At 39.1% G+C, this 20,000-nt stretch overlaps 1 protein-coding gene across 8 annotated transcripts in view; it reads right to left on the minus strand.

Moving 5' to 3' along the window:
- The window catches only part of ebf3a (EBF transcription factor 3a), a 72,919-nt gene that overhangs the window by 18,524 nt on the left and 34,395 nt on the right, over positions 1 to 20,000 (minus strand). For 4 of the 8 annotated variants that reach the window (XM_034558551.1, XM_034558554.1, XM_034558549.1 and 1 more), the window contains 3 exons: positions 16,327 to 16,457; positions 14,723 to 14,849; positions 6,373 to 6,461 (listed from right to left, as the gene is read on the minus strand). In XM_034558551.1, the coding sequence (XP_034414442.1) occupies positions 6,373 to 6,461; positions 14,723 to 14,849; positions 16,327 to 16,457 (347 nt within the window). Of the gene's footprint in view, positions 1 to 6,372; positions 6,462 to 14,722; positions 14,850 to 16,326; positions 16,461 to 20,000 lie in introns of all 8 variants that reach the window. The other 4 variants (XM_034558548.1, XM_034558553.1, XM_034558547.1 and 1 more) reach the window with 1 other exon arrangement.

The raw sequence follows: 20,000 nt of genomic DNA on the forward strand, positions 1-20,000 counted from the left end.
GAAACATGCTGCTTGAAGCTGGAAGATAGAAACCTGCTGCTAGAAGCTGGAAGATAGAAACCTGCTGCTTGAAGCTGGCAGATAGAAACCTGCTGCTAGAAACCTTTTGCTAGAAGCTGGCAGATAGAAACCTTTTGCTAGAAGCTGGAAGATAGAAACCTGCTGCTAGAAGCTGGCAAATAGAAACCTACTGCTAGAAGCTGGAAGATAGAAACCTGCTGCTAGAAGCTGGAAGATAGAAACCTGCTGCTTGAAGCTGGCAGATAGAAACCTGCTGCTAGAAGCTGGAAGATAGAAACCTGCTGCTTGAAGCTGGAAGATAGAAACCTGCTGCTTGAAGCTGGCAGATAGAAACCTGCTGCTAGAAGCTGGAAGATAGAAACATGCTGCTTGAAGCTGGAAGATAGAAACCTGCTGCTAGAAGCTGGAAGATAGAAACCTGCTGCTAGAAACCTTTTGCTAGAAGCTGGCAGATAGAAACCTTTTGCTAGAAGCTGGAAGATAGAAACCTGCTGCTAGAAGCTGGCAAATAGAAACCTACTGCTAGAAGCTGGAAGATAGAAACCTGCTGCTTGAAGCTGGAAGATAGAAACCTGCTGCTAGAAGCTGGAAGATAGAAACATGCTGCTTGAAGCTGGAAGATAGAAACCTGCTGCTAGAAGCTGGAAGATAGAAACCTGCTGCTTGAAGCTGGCAGATAGAAACCTGCTGCTAGAAACCTTTTGCTAGAAGCTGGCAGATAGAAACCTTTTGCTAGAAGCTGGAAGATAGAAACCTGCTGCTAGAAGCTGGCAAATAGAAACCTACTGCTAGAAGCTGGAAGATAGAAACCTGCTGCTAGAAGCTGGAAGATAGAAACCTGCTGCTTGAAGCTGGCAGATAGAAACCTGCTGCTAGAAGCTGGAAGATAGAAACCTGCTGCTTGAAGCTGGAAGATAGAAACCTGCTGCTTGAAGCTGGCAGATAGAAACCTGCTGCTAGAAGCTGGAAGATAGAAACATGCTGCTTGAAGCTGGAAGATAGAAACCTGCTGCTAGAAGCTGGAAGATAGAAACCTGCTGCTAGAAGCTGGCAGATGGAAACCATCTGCCAGAAGACAACGACCAATCACAGACCTTCTCTACACAACGACCAATAATAATAATAATAATAATTAAAGCTGCGAGCAGCAATGAACGGGTCCTCGCTCACCCGCGCCAGTCAGAGAACGCGGGGCCGCCGGTCGTTCGTTTGACCGTTTGTCGCGTAACCCCGATATTCTTTCGCCAGTAGGTGGCGCGTCGACAAGTCCAGTTGAGCCAGTATGTGGCGCTTCAAATATGAGTGAAATTAAGCTTGTCGATATCCTCAGGCCGTGACTTGTAACAAGCACAACACGTTTGGGGCAGATTAGAGCAAGTACAGTTGAGCCACTAGGTGGCACTTTGAGAATGTGAAGAAATACATGCATCATGTGTCTCTACGTGAAGCGTAGACCACGTTGTGTAAATTATATGTGAATCTGATGCATTTTAGGCTCATTTGTTTTGGCCAGTAGGGGGCGCTTTGAGAATGTGAACATATGAATCACGCTTAGTTTGGCGAGACAGTCTTAAAACATATAAAAAGGCTCTCCGTAATGCCAGAGCAGCCTATTACTCATCAGTAATAGAGAAAAATAAGAACAACCCCAGGGTTCTCTTTAGCACTGTAGCCAGGCTGACAGAGAGTCACAGCTCTGTGGAGCTGTGTATTCCTATAGACCTCAGTAGTAATGACTTCATGAACTTCTTCAATGAAAAGATTTGAACTATTAGAGGCAAGATTGATGATCTCTTGCCCTCAACTACTGCCGATCTGTCATCAAGAGGAGTGGCCTTGGAAACGGCTGTATGCCCTGGTGTATATTTGGATAGCTTTTCTCCCATTAACCTAGACCAATTGTCCTCAACAGTTTCTACTTCTAAACCGTCTACCTGTCTCTTAGACCCCATCCCAACGAGGCTGCTTAAAGACGTGTTGCCTTTAATTGGCACCTCTCTGTTGGATATTGTTAATGTGTCTTTGCTAACAGGCCATGTACCACATTCCTTCAAAGTAGCTGTAATTAAACCTCTCCTGAAGAAGACCACTCTTAATCCAGAGGTGTTGGCTAACTACAGACTAATCTCTAACCTTCCCTTCCTCTCTAAGATCCTTGAGAAAGTAGTCGCAAATCAGTTGTGTGACTTTCTACATCAGAATAGTTTATTTGAGGAGTTTCAGTCAGGATTTAGAAAACACCACAGAGACAGCACTGGTGAAGATTACTAATGACCTCCTAATTGCATCAGATAAAGGACTCATCTCCGTACTGGTCTTGTTAGACCTTAGTGCTGATAAAGGACTCATCTCTGTACTGGTCTTGTTAGACCTTAGTGCTGATAAAGGAATCATCTCTGTACTGGTCTTGTTAGACCTTAGTGCTGATAAAGGACTCATCTCCGTACTGGTCTTGTTAGACCTTAGTGCTGATAAAGGACTCATCTCCGTACTGGTATTATTAGACCTTAGTGCTGCGTTCGACACCATTGATCATGACATCCTATTACAGAGACTGGATCAGTCGATTGGCATTTCAGGTACCGCACTAAGTTGGTTTAAATCCTATTTATCAGATCGATCTCAGTTTGTATTTGTAAACGATGAAGCCTCAATGACCACCAACGTTAATCACGGAGTTCCACAAGGTTCTGTGCTTGGACCAATTTTATTTACCTTATATATGCTTCCTTTGGGCAATATTATCATGAAACACTCTATAAACTTTCATTGCTATGCAGACGATACTCAATTATATCTATCGATCAAACCAGAGGAGACCAACCAGCTGCTAAAATTCAAGAATGTCTTAAAGACATAAAAACATGGATGACCTGCAACTTCCTGATGTTAAACTCAGACAAAACTGAAGTTATTTTACTGGCCCTGAACACCTCAGAGATCAATTATCTGGTGATGTGGTTTCTGTAGATGGCATTGCCCTGGCATCCAACACCACTGTAAAGAATCTCTAGTTATCTTTGACCGAGACTTGTCCTTTAACTCCACGTTAAGCAAATCTCAAGGACTGCATTTTTTCATTTATGTAACATTTCAAAAATCAGGCACATCTTGTCTCAAAAAGATGCAGAAAAGCTGGTTCACGTGTTTGTTACTTCCAGACTAGATTACTGCAACTCCTTATTATCAGGCTGCTCTAATAAGTCTCTTAAGTCCCTCCAGTTGATCCAGAATGCTGCAGCTCGTGTACTCACAAAAACTAAGAAAAGAGATCACATGACTCCTGTATTAGCTGCTCTGCACTGGCTCCCTGTAAAATCAAGAATCCCATTTAAAATTCTTCTCCTCACCTACAAAGCCTTGATTGGTGATGCACCATCATATCTTAAGGAGCTTGTAGTACCATATTGCCCCACTAGAGAGCTGCGCTCACTAAATGCGGGGCTACTTGTGGTTCCTAGAGTCCTAAAAAGTAGGATGGGAGCCAGAGCCTTCAGTTATCAAGCTCCTCTTTTATGGAACCAGCTTCCACTTTCAGTCCGGGAGGCAGACACAGTCACCTCATTCAAGAATAGACTTAAGACTTTCCTCTTTAATAGTGCTTATAGTTAGGGCTGAATCAGGTTTCCCCTGGTCCAGCCCCTTGATATGCTGCTATAGGCTTATAGGCTGCTGGGGGATGTTTTAGGATACACTGAGCACCTCTCTCCTCTTCTCTCTCTCCTTATGGATGAATTTACATCTCTCCATTGCACCTTATTAACTCTGCTTCCTCCCCGGAGTCGTTGTGACTTCACGTCTCATAGGGTCCATTGGACCTGGAGGTGTCTGATGCTGGTGAGCCGGCCTCCCATTGGCCCTGCTGATGCCCCGCCCCCCCTCCTCTCTACCTCCTTCTGTTTCATGGATTGGAGTTCCATTCATACATTGTCATATTCATGTAATGTGTTTATGTAACTCTGTAACTCTGTTCATCTGGTCACATGACATCTATTCTTCTGTCCATCCGGGGAGAGGGATCCTCCTCTGTTGCTCTCCTGAAGGTTTCTTCCCTTTTTTCCCTGTGAAATGTTATTTTTGGGGAGTGTTTCCTGATCCGATGTGAGGTCAAAGGTCAGGGATGTCGTATGTGTACAGATTGTAAAGCCCTCTGAGGCAAATTTGTAATTTGTGATATTGGGCTATACAAAATAAACTGAGGGAATTTAATTGAATACATGCATCATGTGTCTCTACGTGAAGTGTATGCCATGTTGTGTAATTTTCATGTGAATCTGATGCATTTTTAGGCTTATTTTGTTTTGGCCAGTAGGGGCGCTTTGAGAATGTGAACAGATACATGCATCACGTGTCACTATGGGAAGTCTAAACCCCGTCATGTAAATTAAAGGTAAAAAAAAAAGAAAGGGATGAAAAAATGTACCATGGCCTGGATTTGAACACACAACTCCCACACTCAAGGCATGTGTTTTATCGTCCTGCTCCACCAGTTTGCTGATAATTTTGTTTGGAACTAGAGCTAGAAAATATTAGTGTCTAAAACTTGTCATTTTATTTTTTTCTTACCTTTTGCCCAATTCTAATCTGTTATATATATAAATATATAGATACAGCTATAATTATTTATATATTGTGTCTATAAATATATAGTTTATATTTAAAACAAATATGTATTCCGTAGGGTGGCCGGGCTCAGCCTTAGAGATAGGGTAAGGAGCTCGGACATCAGGGGGGAGCTCGGAGTCGAGTCGCTGCTCCTTCGTGTCCAAAGGAGTCAGCTGAGGTGGTTCATCTAGTCAGGATGCCTCCTGGACGCCTCCCATTAGAGGTTTTCCGGGCACGTCCAACTGGTGGGAGGCCCCGGGGAAGACCGAGGACACGCTGGAGGGATTATATCTCCCGGCTGGCCTTGGAACGCCTCGGGATCCCATTTTCAAAAGTTTCTTCTTGGAATTGTGTTCAGGGCTTGACTGGCATCATGCATGATTATTTTTTGAAAGATTGGTTTAGTTAAAGCAACAATCTCTACCATAACAACAAACAGAAAGTGGGATTTTATTAGAATATTTTTAATGACAAGTGAGAGTGGGTGAAAGCAATGTTTTTTTGCAGAATAATCATGCTCAAGGCCTTCTGATCATCCTGGAAAGAAGATTGAAGTCGATCGGAATTTTTTTGAGGGAGATAACGTTAAATGTATAATGGCAAAAAGTGCCAAAAACGAGCTAAAAACGGGAAAAACGGCCAACTTCGGCGAATTATTGTAGCGCCCCCTAGTCTTCAAATCGCACAATATTTTTTTTGCAAGTTAAGGCATGCCATATGCATTTAGGAAAAATATTTCAAAGTGATTAGTCCCAATAGTGTTGACGCTATGAGCATTGAAAAACAAGACACGCCCCTAAGATGTTCATTGGGCCATAGATCCTTACCACAATGAGATATAAATAAACAGTTGACATATTCTACGTCATCTGGCTTCAATGATTTGATTGATATCAGGTTTTGTTGATTTGGACCAAGCATGTAGTTAAGGAAGTCAATTAGTTGTTTTTCACCAAATTCAAAATGGCGGAAAATCTAAGTAGGCGGACCTTAGGGGTCTGAGAGGCTTTTTTGTAGAACAGGTGGACATGGACATGTGTGAAGAATTTCAAGTCAATCGGACATTCTGGGTGAGGGGCGTTGCCGGTCAAATTTGGAGGGGGCGCTAGAGAGCAACTATGAATTGCAAAAATTTGACTCCTTAATCAGATGGCTATTTTCACCAAGCCTGACAAGCGTGCCAAATATGGTTAGTTTTTAAAATGTCTACGTGCCCCAGAAATGCTCCCAATGTAGACGAAGCAATTTCAATAGGGTCTCGGACTGACTTCGTCAGTCGCTCGGACCCTAATAAGGACCCTAAGAAACTCAATAGGGTCCTCTCGGACTGACTTCGTCAATCGGTCGGACCCTAATAATAAGAACCCTAACAAACTCAATAGGGTCCTCTCGGACTGACTTCGTCAATCGGTCGGACCCTAATAATAAGAACCCTAACAAACTCAATAGGGTCCTCTCGGACTGACGTCGTCAGTCGCTCGGACCCTAATAATGCATTTTATTTGTAATGCACTTTTCATTCAAAAGAATCTCAGAGTACAACACACACACACACACACACACAGATGCAGCTGATGGCTATCAGGACTCTGAGCAGCCAAGCAGAACACAGACTGATGAAAAAACCCCAACAATAATCAGTTATTCTGTCTGTGTTTGTATAAAACGATTGTTTTTCTGTGTGTGTGTGTGTGTGTGAGTGTGTGTGTGTGTGTGTGTGTGTGTGCGTGTGTGTGTGTGTGTTACCTTGGGCAGTCTCTCTGGGTCTCCGGGGTGACGAGGAATGACCTTCTGTAACCTCTGGAAGCCATAATCTATGGTGGGCTCATTGAGAGCTGACGAAGATGAGGAGGAAGAAACAAAGTGATGAGATGTTATAAAACTATTTAAATAAAAAGATGAAAATCCTTTAAAATGTTCTAAAGTCTTAAAGAAGGTTCTAAAAGCCCTTCAGAAAGTTATAGTAGTCCTTTAAAATGTTCTAAAGGTCTTGAAGGAGGTTCTAAAGTCCTGCAGCAGGTTATGTAAGTCCTTTAAAATGTTCTAACGGTCATACAGGAAGTTCTAAAAGTCTATCAGTAGGTGACAGTGGTCCTTTAAATTGAGCTTAAGTCCTAAAGAAGGTTCTAAAAACACTTCAGCAGGTCATGGTGGTCCTTCAAAATGTTCTAAAGGACCTAAAGGAGGCACTAAAGTCCTTCAGAAGGTTATAGTGGTCCTTTAAAATGTGCTTAAATCTTAAAGAAGGTTCTAAAAGCACTTCAGCAGGTCATAGTGGTCCTTCAAAATGTTCTAAAGGACCTAAAGGAGGCTCTAAAGTCATTCAGAAGGTTATAGTGGTCCTTTAAAATGTTCTAAAGGTCATAAAGAAGGTTCTAACAGCCCTTCAGAAGGTTATGGTGGTCCTTTAAAATGTTCTAAAGTCTTAAAGAAGGTTCTACAAGCCCTTAATAAAGTTATAGTGGTCCTTCAAAATGTTCTAAAGTCTTAAAGAAGGTTCTAAAAGCGCTTCAGTAGGTTATAGTAGTCCTTTAACATGTTCTATAGGTCTTGAAGGAGGTTCTAAAGTCCTGCAGGAGGTTGTAGTGGTCTTTAATGTGTTCTAAAGGTCCCGAAGGAGTAAACCATCATCATCATCACACCCACTGTGGACTGGTTCACTAGTTTAACACTACAGAAAACAAGAGATGACTGACTAGCATTGTTGTTAATTAAAGGAGCAGTTTGAGTATCTCTGCTCTCTGATTGGTCAGTTTGAGTCTGTCTGTTCTCTAATTGGTCAATTTGAGTCTCTCTGCTCTCTGATTGGTGATACTCTGTTTCTTCCTTCTCGAACATCAGCGACAGTTGAAAGTGGTTTAGAGATGATAAAAACTGAGCGCCAGTCAACGCAGCAGAGCACGGAGAGCTGGTGAGTGTGTGTTTGAGTATGTGTGTGTGTTCGTGTGTGTAGGAGTGTGTGCGTATGTGTGTGTGTGTGTAAAGTGCATGAATCATAATCCTGTCTTGGTTCAGCTGCATTTAACAAGCTTTAGACTTACTCTCGTATCCAGCAAACAGTGTGTGTGTGTTCAGTCCTTGAAGGCCCACAGGGCGTAACAAGCAGCAGTTATACGAGTGTGTTAGCTCTCCAGATGTCTGTGTTATCTACTGCTTGCTGTGTGTGTGAGTTTGTGTGTGTGTGACCTTGTGTTGTTGACTGTTAAACAGTTTATTATCACTTGTGTGTCTGTTTAACCTGCAGTCCGTCCTTAAAGGCTATATGTATATGTATATACATATATACATATATATATATATATATATATATATATATACATATATATATATATATATATATATATATGTATATATATATATATATATATATATATATATGTATTTATTTGTATATATACATATAAATCCATATATGTATATACATATATGTATATATATATTTATATGTTTAAATATATATATATTTATTTGTATATATACATATATATATGTATATGTATATACATATACATATATGTATTTATATGTATGTATACAAATAAATATGTGTATATATATAAATGTATATATACACATATATATATTTATATGTATATACATACTGTATATATATGTATGTATATACGTACTGTATATATACATATATATATATATATATATATATATATGTATGTATGTATATAGATATGTATATATCTATATACATATATATATATATATGTATATATATATGTATGTATATATACGTATATATATATATATATGCATATATACGTATGCATATATACGTATATACATATATGCATGGTGGAGGTGAGCAGGAGTCGCTCTAAACAACTGAGATCTGAAACTGGATGTCATGTGACTGATGACATCACACTCACAGGGTTGTGTGTGTGTGTGTGTGTGTGTGTGCGGAGGTCACTAATGTATCCACAGACAGTTTGAGGGTTAATGGGATTTAAATGTGTGTAATTACTGTAAGAAAGTACGTAGGACATGTGAGGGAGAAAGGAGGACAAAGGAAAGAGGGAGGGAGGACACAGGAAGAAAGGAGGACAAAGGAAAGAGAAAGGGAGGATACAGGAAGAAAGGAGGATAGAGGAAATAGAGAGGGAGGACACAGGAAGAAAGGAGGACAAAGGAAAGAGAGAGGGAGGATACAGGAAGAAAGGAGGATAGAGGAAATAGAGAGGGAGGACACAGGAAGAAAGGAGGACAAAGGAAAGAGAGAGGGAGGACACAGGAAGGAAGGGACAAAGGAAAGAGAGAGGGAGGACACAGGAAGAAAGGAGGACAAAGGAAAGAGAGAGGGAGGACACAGGAAGGAAGGGACAAAGGAAAGAGAGGGAGGACACAGGAAGAAAGGAGGACAAAGGAAAGAGAGAGGAAGGACACAGGAAGGAAGGGACAAAGGAAAGAGAGAGGGAGGACACAGGAAGAAAGGAGGACAAAGGAACGAGGGAGGGAAGACACAGGAAGAAAGGAGGACAAAGGAAAGAGAGAGGGAGGACACAGGAAGAAAGGAGGACAAAGGAATGAAAGAGGGAGGACACAGGAAGAAAGGAGGACAAAGGAATGAAAGAGGGAGGACACAGGAAGAAAGGAGGACAAAGGAATGAAAGAGGGAGGACACAGGAAGAAAGGAGGACAAAGGAATGAAAGAGGGAGGACACAGGAAAGAAGGGACAAATGATAGAGAGAGGGAGGATACAGGAGGAAGACAATACACTGACTTGTATTCATCTATGCCAGATCCCATGTACATTATAATCATGCTACAGCCTAGAGATCACATTATAGATCACACTATAGATCACACTAGATCACACTATATCACACTTTAGATCACACTATATATCACACTTTAGATCACACTATAGATCACACTATATATCACACTATAGATCAGACTATATATCACACTATATATCACACTATAGATCAGACTATAGATCACACTATATCACACTATAGATCACACTATATCACACTTTAGATCACACTATAGATCACACTATATCACATTATAGATCAGACTATATCACACTTTAGATCACACTATATATCACACTTTAGATCACACTATATCACACTTTAGATCACACTATAGATCACACTATATATCACACTTTAGATCACACTATATATCACACTATAGATCACATTATAGATCACACTATATATCACACTATAGATCACACTATATATCACACTTTAGATCACACTATATATCACACTATAGATCACACTATATATCACACTTTAGATCACACTATAGATCACACTATATATCACACTATATATCACACTTTAGATCACACTATAGATCACACTATAGATCACATTATAGATCACACTATATATCACACTATAGATCACACTATATATCACACTATAGATCACACTATATATCACACTATAGATCACACTATATATCACACTAGATCACACTATAGATCACACTAGATCACACTATATATCACACTTTAGATCACACTATATCACACTTTAGATCACACTATACATCACACTATATATCACACTTTAGATCACACTATAGATCACACTATAGATCACATTATAGATCACACTATATATCACACTATAGATCACACTAGATCACACTATAGATCACACTATAGATCACACTATATATCACACTATACATCACACTATATATCACACTTTAGATCACACTATAGATCACACTATATATCACATTATAGATCACACTATAGATCACACTATATATCATATTATAGATCAAACTATATATCACACTAAAGATCACACTATAGATCACATTATAGATCACACTATAGATCATATTATAGATCACACTATAGATCACACTACAGATCACACTATATATCACACTATAGATCACACTATATATCACACTATAGATCACATTATAGATCACACTATGGATCACATTAAAGATCACACTATATATCACATTATAGATCAAACTATAGATCACATTAAAGATCACACTATAGATTACATGATATATCAAATAATAGATCACACTATAGATCAAACTATAGATCACACTATAGATCATATTATAGATCACATTATAGATCACATGATGCTGATCACATGATAGATCACATGATGCTGATCACATTATAGATCACATTACGGATCATATAATGATGATCACATGATAGATCACATGATAGATCACATGATATATCAAATAATAGATCACACTATAGATCAAACTATAGATCACAATATAGATCATATTATAGATCACATTATAGATCACATGATGCTGATCACATGATAGATCACATGATGCTGATCACATTATAGATCACATTACGGATCATATAATGATGATCACATGATAGATCACATTATAGATCACATGATGCTGTTCACATGATAGATCACATTATAGATCACATGATGCTGTTCACATGATATATCACACTATAGATCATATGATGCTGATCACATGATATATCACACTATAGATCATATGATGCTGATCACATGATATATCACACTATAGATCATATGATGCTGATCACATGATATATCACACTATAGATCATATGATGCTGATCACATACTAGATCACCTTATAGATCACATGATGCTGATCATATTATAGATCATATGATGCTGATCACATGATATATCACACTATAGATCATATGATGCTGATCACATACTAGATCACCTTATAGATCACATGATGCTGATCATATTATAGATCATATGATACTGATCACATTATATATCACACTATAGATCACATAATAGATCACACTATAGATCACATTAAAGATCACACTCAAGATCACATGATATATCAAATAATAGATCACACTATAGATCAAACTATAGATCACATTATAGATCACATGATAGATCACATGATAGATCACAAGATGCTGATCACATGATATATCACATTATATATCACACTATAGATAATATGATGCGGATCACATGATAGATCACATTATAGATCACATGTTGCTGATCACATTAAAGATCACATGATATATCAAATAATATATCACAATATTGATCAAACTATAGATCACATTATAGATCACACTATAGATCATATTATAGATCACATGATATATCACAATATAGATCAGATTATAGTTCACACCATAGACTACATTATAGATCACACTATAGATCATATTATAGATCACATTATAGATCACATGATGCTGATCACATGATAGATCACATGATGCTGATCACATTATAGATCACATTACGGATCATATAATGCTGATCACATGATAGATCACATTATAGATCATATGATGCTGATCACATGATATATCACACTATAGATCACATGATGCTGATCACATGATATATCACACTATAGATCACATGATGCTGATCATATTATAGATCATATGAAACTGATCACATGATAGATCAAATTATAGATCATATGATACTGATCACATTATAGATCACTCTCTAGATCATATGATGCTGATCACATGATAGATCACAATATAGATCCCATTATTAATCCCATTATAGATCACATGATCCTGATCACATCATAGATCCCATTATTAATCCCATTATAGATCACATGATCCTGATCACATCATAGTTCACAATATAGATCACATTATAATCACATTGTTGAGTGTGTTACCTGTATACATGAATCATTAGTGTGTTACATGTATACATGAAACATTAGTGTGTTACCTGTGTAAATGAATCATTAGTGTGCTACCTGTATACATGAATCATTAGTGTGTTACATGTATACATGAATCATTAGTGTGTTACCTGTATACCTGAATCATTAGTGTGTTACATGTATACATGAATCATTAGTGTGTTACCTGTGTAAATGAATCATTAGTGTGTTACCTGTATACATGAATCATTAGTGTGTTACATGTATACATGAATCATTAGTGTGTTACCTGTGTAAATGAATCATTAGTGTGCTACCTGTATACATGAATCATTAGTGTGTTACCTGTATACCTGAATCATTAGTGTGTTACATGTATACATGAATCATTAGTGTGTTACCTGTGTAAATGAATCATTAGTGTGTTACCTGTATACATGAATCATTAGTGTGTTACATGTATACATGAATCATTAGTGTGTTACCTGTGTAAATGAATCATTAGTGTGCTACCTGTATACATGAATCATTAGTGTGTTACATGTATACATGAATCATTAGTGTGTTACCTGTGTAAATGAATCATTAGTGTGTTACCTGTATACATGAATCATTAGTCTGTTACCTGTATACCTGAATCATTAGTGTGTTACATGTATACATGAATCATTAGTGTGTTACCTGTATACCTGAATCATTAGTGTGTTACATGTATACATGAATCATTAGTGTGTTACCTGTATACATGAATCATTAGTGTGTTACCTGTATACCTGAATCATTAGTGTGTTACATGTATACATGAATCATTAGTGTGCTACCTGTATACATGAATCATTAGTGTGTTACATGTATACATGAATCATTAGTGTGTTACCTGTATACCTGAATCATTAGTGTGTTACATGTATACATGAATCATTAGTGTGTTACCTGTATACATGAATCATTAGTGTGTTACCTGTATACATGAATCATTAGTGTGTTACCTGTGTAAATGAATCATTAGTGTGTTACCTGTATACCTGAATCATTAGTGTGTTACATGTATACATGAATCATTAGTGTGTTACATGTATACATGAATCATTAGTGTGTTACCTGTGTAAATGAATCATTAGTGTGTTACCTGTATACCTGAATCATTAGTGTGTTACATGTATACATGAATCATTAGTGTGTTACCTGTGTAAATGAATCATTAGTGTGTTACATGTATACATTAATCATTAGTCTGTTACCTGTGTAAATGAATCATTAGTGTGTTACCTGTATACCTGAATCATTAGTGTGTTACCTGTATACCTGAATCATTAGTGTGTTACCTGTATACCTGAATCATTAGTGTGTTACCTGTATACCTGAATCATTAGTGTGTTGCCTGTATACATGAATCATTAGTGTGTTACCTGTATACCTGAATCATTAGTGTGTTACCTGTATACATGAATCATTAGTCTGTTACCTGTGTAAATGAATCATTAGTGTGTTACCTGTATACATGAATCATTAGTGTGTTACCTGTGTAAATGAATCATTAGTGTGTTACCTGTATACATGAATCATTAGAGTGGTACCTGTGTAAATGAATCATTAGTGTGTAACCTGTATACATGAATCATTAGTGTGTTACCTGTATTCATGAATCATTAGTGTGTAACCTGTATACATGAATCATTAGTGTGTTACCTGTATACATGAATCATTAGAGTGGTACCTGTGTAAATGAATCATTAGTGTGTAACCTGTATACATGAATCATTAGTGTGTTACCTGTATACATGAATCATTAGAGTGGTACCTGTGTAAATGAATCATTAGTGTGGTACCAGTGTAAATGAATCATTAGTGTAGTACCTGTATACATGAATCATTAGTGTGTTACCTGTGTAAATGAATCATTAGTGTGTTACCTGTATACATGAATCATTAGTGTGGTACCTGTATACATGAATCATTAGTGTGTTACCTGTGTAAATGAATCATTAGTGTGTTACCTGTATACATGAATCATTAGTGTGTTACCTGTATACATGAATCATTAGTCTGTTACCTGTGTAAATGAATCATTAGTGTGTAACCTGTATACATGAATCATTAGTGTTTTACCTGTATACATGAATCATTAGAGTGGTACCTGTGTAAATGAATCATTAGTGTGTAACCTGTATACATGAATCATTAGTGTGTTACCTGTATACATGAATCATTAGAGTGGTACCTGTGTAAATGAATCATTAGTGTGTAACCTGTATACATGAATCATTAGTGTGTTACCTGTATACATGAACCATTAGTGTGTTACCTGTATACATGAATCATTAGTGTAGTACCTGTATACATGAATCATTAGTGTGTTACCTGTATACATGAATCTATAGTGTGGTACCAGTGTAAATGAATCATTAGTGTGGTACCAGTGTAAATGAATCATTAGTGTGGTACCTGTGTAAACGAATCGTCCAGGTGCTCCTTTACAGAATTGTTTGGACTTGTAGGACAGCGTTACCTCGACAACACCGGGGATGTGACGGGGAGGAGTCTGCACTCGGATAGCATGAGGAGTGATCAGCTGAAGGAGTGAGACACAGACAGAGAGAGGGAGAGGGAGAGAGAGAGAGATCCTTGGTTTTAACTCATGAGTACCTAAGTGACACCTACGGAACATCTTGGTGGGTCATGTGACAGGTCATGTGATTTTCTGTTGCCATAACAACATTTCCAAGAGGTCGGCTCCCGGTTGTTAAATAAGCTAATGTTAAGAGTCACCCATTCAAGAGTGATAATACATACATAACATCCTTTATTAAAACTGATATAAAACAAATCAGATCAATATCGTTGAGACACATATGTCACATCTAATGTCTGCTTCAATGATATAGCCAACATATTGTATATTGATCAATTCAAAGCATACAAACAAATCCTGTTATATTAATTAAATTATGAATACAAACAGTTTACCATTAAAGCAATGTATTTAACAAAAGTGTTCTATGTGGTGTATGTCTTATAATAATAATAATACATCAAATTCATATAGCGCTTTTCAAAACACACAAAGACACTTTACATAAGGCATAGACATACACAACTAAACTAAAAATAGAAAGACAAAGAGCAAACAAATAAACAAATAGAACATTTCAGGTAAAAAAAAAGAAAACTTGAGAAGCTCTGAGGAATGAGTCATATAGTGGAGGGTAGGGGGCGGAGTCAGCAGGTGAAGGTGGGTTTTCAGGGCTTGTTTGAATGATGAAAGGGTGGGAGCCTGACGGATGTGGATGGGGAGGGCGTTCCAGCGCGGGGGGGGGGGGGGGGGGGGGGGGGGGCAGCAGTCGAGCAGCAGAGTTCTGAACACACTGAGCCAAAGAGGTCAAGTCTGGAGGTCATGAGGTCATGGAGGAGAACTTCAGTGGTGGCAGCGGACAGGGAGGGCCGAAGTCTGGAGGTTATGTACCCCATCAGGTATTCTCACCAGATAAAGGCTGATTATTGGTTATGGATCATGTGTGTTGTGTGTGTGTGTAGGTGTGTGTGTGTGTGTGTAGCTGTGTGTATGTGTGTATAGGTGTGTGCGTGTAGAGGTGTGTGTGTGTGTGTATAGGTGTGTGTGTCTGTGTTTGTGTGTGTGTGTCTGTGTATAGGTGTGTGTGTCTGTGTTTGTGTGTGTGTGTGTCTGTGTGTAGGTGTGTGTGTGTGTGTGTGTGTGTTGTGACGACCCACCTCCCATGCCCTAGGGGTCCCTGTTCAGTTCTCTGTTACAGGTGCTGATTGTCGTCAGTCGGGATGAGCCACACCTGAGCAGGCCATAAGAAGGCCCTCTGCATCGGGCTCGCTCTCTGGGGGCATCTGGGGTGTCGCTGACCTTGACCCCATTGACCTGAGCTTTTGTTTTGTATCTTGATGCACTGCCACACAGTGTCTCCCTGTTTGTTGATGCCTTTGAGCCGGGTCGTGACAGTGTAAGTGTGTGTGTAGGTGTCTGTATAGGTGTGTGTGTGTAGAGGTGTAGGTGTGTGTCTGTGTGTGTGTGTGTGTGGTACCTCACTCCACACCAGCATGGTGCCGAAGACGACCTGAAGGCCGTCAAAGAAATTGTCTCCAATCAGGATGACGGTCGCTCCACCTGTCGTCCAGCCCTCACTGGGACTAATGGCTTTAATGCAGGGTGTGGCTGCTGGACGGCAGACAGACAGGCAGACAGACAGACAGACAGACAGACAGACAGGCAGACAGACAGGCAGACAGACAGGCAGACAGACAGACAGGCAGACAGACAGGCAGACAGTAAACAGGTAAACAGAAATGTTAGCATTTATAAATCTCCACATTTGAAAACAAAGATGTGAAACATTGTTTTATATTTTATATCTTGTGACCTGTTTGTTGATGCCTTTGAGCGTGTGTGTGTGTGTGTGTGTGTGCGGTGTGTCTGTCTGAGCAGCCAGTCTCATCACTGAAGACAGATGACATTATAGCACCTGACCTTTGTTGTATATACAATTCTTCTATTACAGGCTGTTTCATCACAATGACATCAGAGCTGAGTCTGCTGAGTCAAGAGCTGAGACAAGAAGAAGAAGAAGAAGAAGAAGAAGAAGAAGAAGAAGAAGAAGAAGAAGAAGAAACACAGAGGAGACTCTACTTGTATTGGGAGGGGTGGTCTCCATGGTTACTGTCTTTAATTAGGGGGGCAATTAAAAAGCCTGAACGGCCTGCAAAGACACACACACACACACTCTCACACCGTTCTCTCTGGGGATGGTGAGGCGTCTGGTCGTCCTACCCACAATCCATTGGGGTGACTTCTCTTCAAAGAGAAAATTACTCTCCACTTCCTCCTTGTTACTCTCCTGCTGCTCTGGTCCACTTGTTTTTATCATATGATATATATGTATATATATATATACATATACACACATATATATATATATATATATATATATATATATATATATATATATATATATATATAGGGTTCATATCTGATTACTCGTCATGAGATCTGTACACAGCCAGTAGAATGAGTCATGAGGTCATGAGGAACATAACATGTCGTGAGGAACAGACACTTGTCATGAGGAACATAACATGGTCATGAGGAACAGACACTTGTCATGAGGAACATAACATGTCGTGAGGAACAGACACTTGTCATGAGGAACATAACATGGTCATGAGGAACAGACACTTGTCATGAGGAACATAACATGTCATGAGGAACAGACACTTGTCATGAGGAACATAACATGGTCATGAGGAACAGACACTTGTCATGAGGAACATGACATGTCATGAGGAACAGACACTTGTCATGAGGAACATAACATGTCATGAGGAACAGACACTTGTCATGAGGAACATAACATGTCGTGAGGATTAGAACATGGTCATGAGGAACAGACACTTGTCATGAGGAACATAACATGGTCATGAGGAACAGACACTTGTCATGAGGAACAGACACTTGTCATGAGGAACATAACATGTCATGAGGAACAGACACTTGTCATGAGGAACATAACATGTCATGAGGAACAGACACTTGTCATGAGGAACATAACATGTCGTGAGGATTAGAACATGGTCATGAGGAACAGACACTTGTCATGAGGAACATAACATGGTCATGAGGAACAGACACTTGTCATGAGGAACATAACATGTCATGAGGAACATAACATGTCGTGAGGATTAGAACATGGTCATGAGGAACAGACACTTGTCATGAGGAACATAACATGTCATGAGGAACAGACACTTGTCATGAGGAACATAACATGTCATGAGGAACAGACACTTGTCATGAGGAACATAACATGGTCATGAGGAACAGACACTTGTCATGAGGAACATAACATGTCATGAGGAACATAACATGTCGTGAGGATTAGAACATGGTCATGAGGAACAGACACTTGTCATGAGGAACATAACATGTCATGAGGAACATAACATGTCGTGAGGATTAGAACATGGTCATGAGGAACATAACATGGTCATGAGGAACATAACATGGTCATGAGGAACAGACACTTGTCATGAGGAACATAACATGTCATGAGGAACAGACACTTGTCATGAGGAACATAACATGTCGTGAGGATTAGAACATGGTCATGAGGAACAGACACTTGTCATGAGGAACATAACATGGTCATGAGGAACAGACACTTGTCATGAGGAACAGACACTTGTCATGAGGAACATAACATGTCATGAGGAACAGACACTTGTCATGAGGAACATAACATGTCATGAGGAACAGACACTTGTCATGAGGAACATAACATGGTCATGAGGAACAGACACTTGTCATGAGGAACATAACATGGTCATGAGGAACATACACTTGTCATGAGGAACATAACATGGTCATGAGGAACATAACATGTCGTGAGGAACAGACACTTGTCATGAGGAACATAACATGTCATGAGGAACAGACACTTGTCATGAGGAACATAACATGTCGTGAGGATTAGAACATGGTCATGAGGAACAGACACTTGTCATGAGGAACATAACATGGTCATGAGGAACAGACACTTGTCATGAGGAACATAACATGTCATGAGGAACATAACATGTCGTGAGGATTAGAACATGGTCATGAGGAACAGACACTTGTCATGAGGAACATAACATGTCATGAGGAACAGACACTTGTCATGAGGAACATAACATGTCATGAGGAACAGACACTTGTCATGAGGAACATAACATGGTCATGAGGAACAGACACTTGTCATGAGGAACATAACATGTCATGAGGAACAGACACTTGTCATGAGGAACATAACATGTCATGAGGAACAGACACTTGTCATGAGGAACATAACATGGTCATGAGGAACAGACACTTGTCATGAGGAACATAACATGTCATGAGGAACATAACATGTCGTGAGGATTAGAACATGGTCATGAGGAACAGACACTTGTCATGAGGAACATAACATGTCATGAGGAACATAACATGTCGTGAGGATTAGAACATGGTCATGAGGAACATAACATGGTCATGAGGAACATAACATGGTCATGAGGAACAGACACTTGTCATGAGGAACATAACATGTCATGAGGAACAGACACTTGTCATGAGGAACATAACATGGTCATGAGGAACAGACACTTGTCATGAGGAACATAACATGGTCATGAGGAACATACACTTGTCATGAGGAACATAACATGGTCATGAGGAACATAACATGTCGTGAGGAACAGACACTTGTCATGAGGAACATAACATGTCATGAGGAACAGACACTTGTCATGAGGAACATAACATGTCGTGAGGATTAGAACATGGTCATGAGGAACAGACACTTGTCATGAGGAACATAACATGGTCATGAGGAACAGACACTTGTCATGAGGAACATAACATGGTCATGAGGAACATAACATGTCATGAGGAACAGACACTTGTCATGAGGAACATAACATGTCATGAGGAACAGACACTTGTCATGAGGAACATAACATGGTCATGAGGAACAGACACTTGTCATGAGGAACATAACATGTCATGAGGAACAGACACTTGTCATGAGGAACATAACATGGTCATGAGGAACAGACACTTGTCATGAGGAACATAACATGTCATGAGGAACAGACACTTGTCATGAGGAACATAACATGTCATGAGGAACAGACACTTGTCATGAGGAACATAACATGTCATGAGGAACAGACACTTGTCATG

Source organism: Cyclopterus lumpus, chromosome 19 (assembly GCF_009769545.1).
Source record: "Cyclopterus lumpus isolate fCycLum1 chromosome 19, fCycLum1.pri, whole genome shotgun sequence".
Lineage (NCBI taxonomy): Eukaryota > Metazoa > Chordata > Actinopteri > Perciformes > Cyclopteridae > Cyclopterus > Cyclopterus lumpus.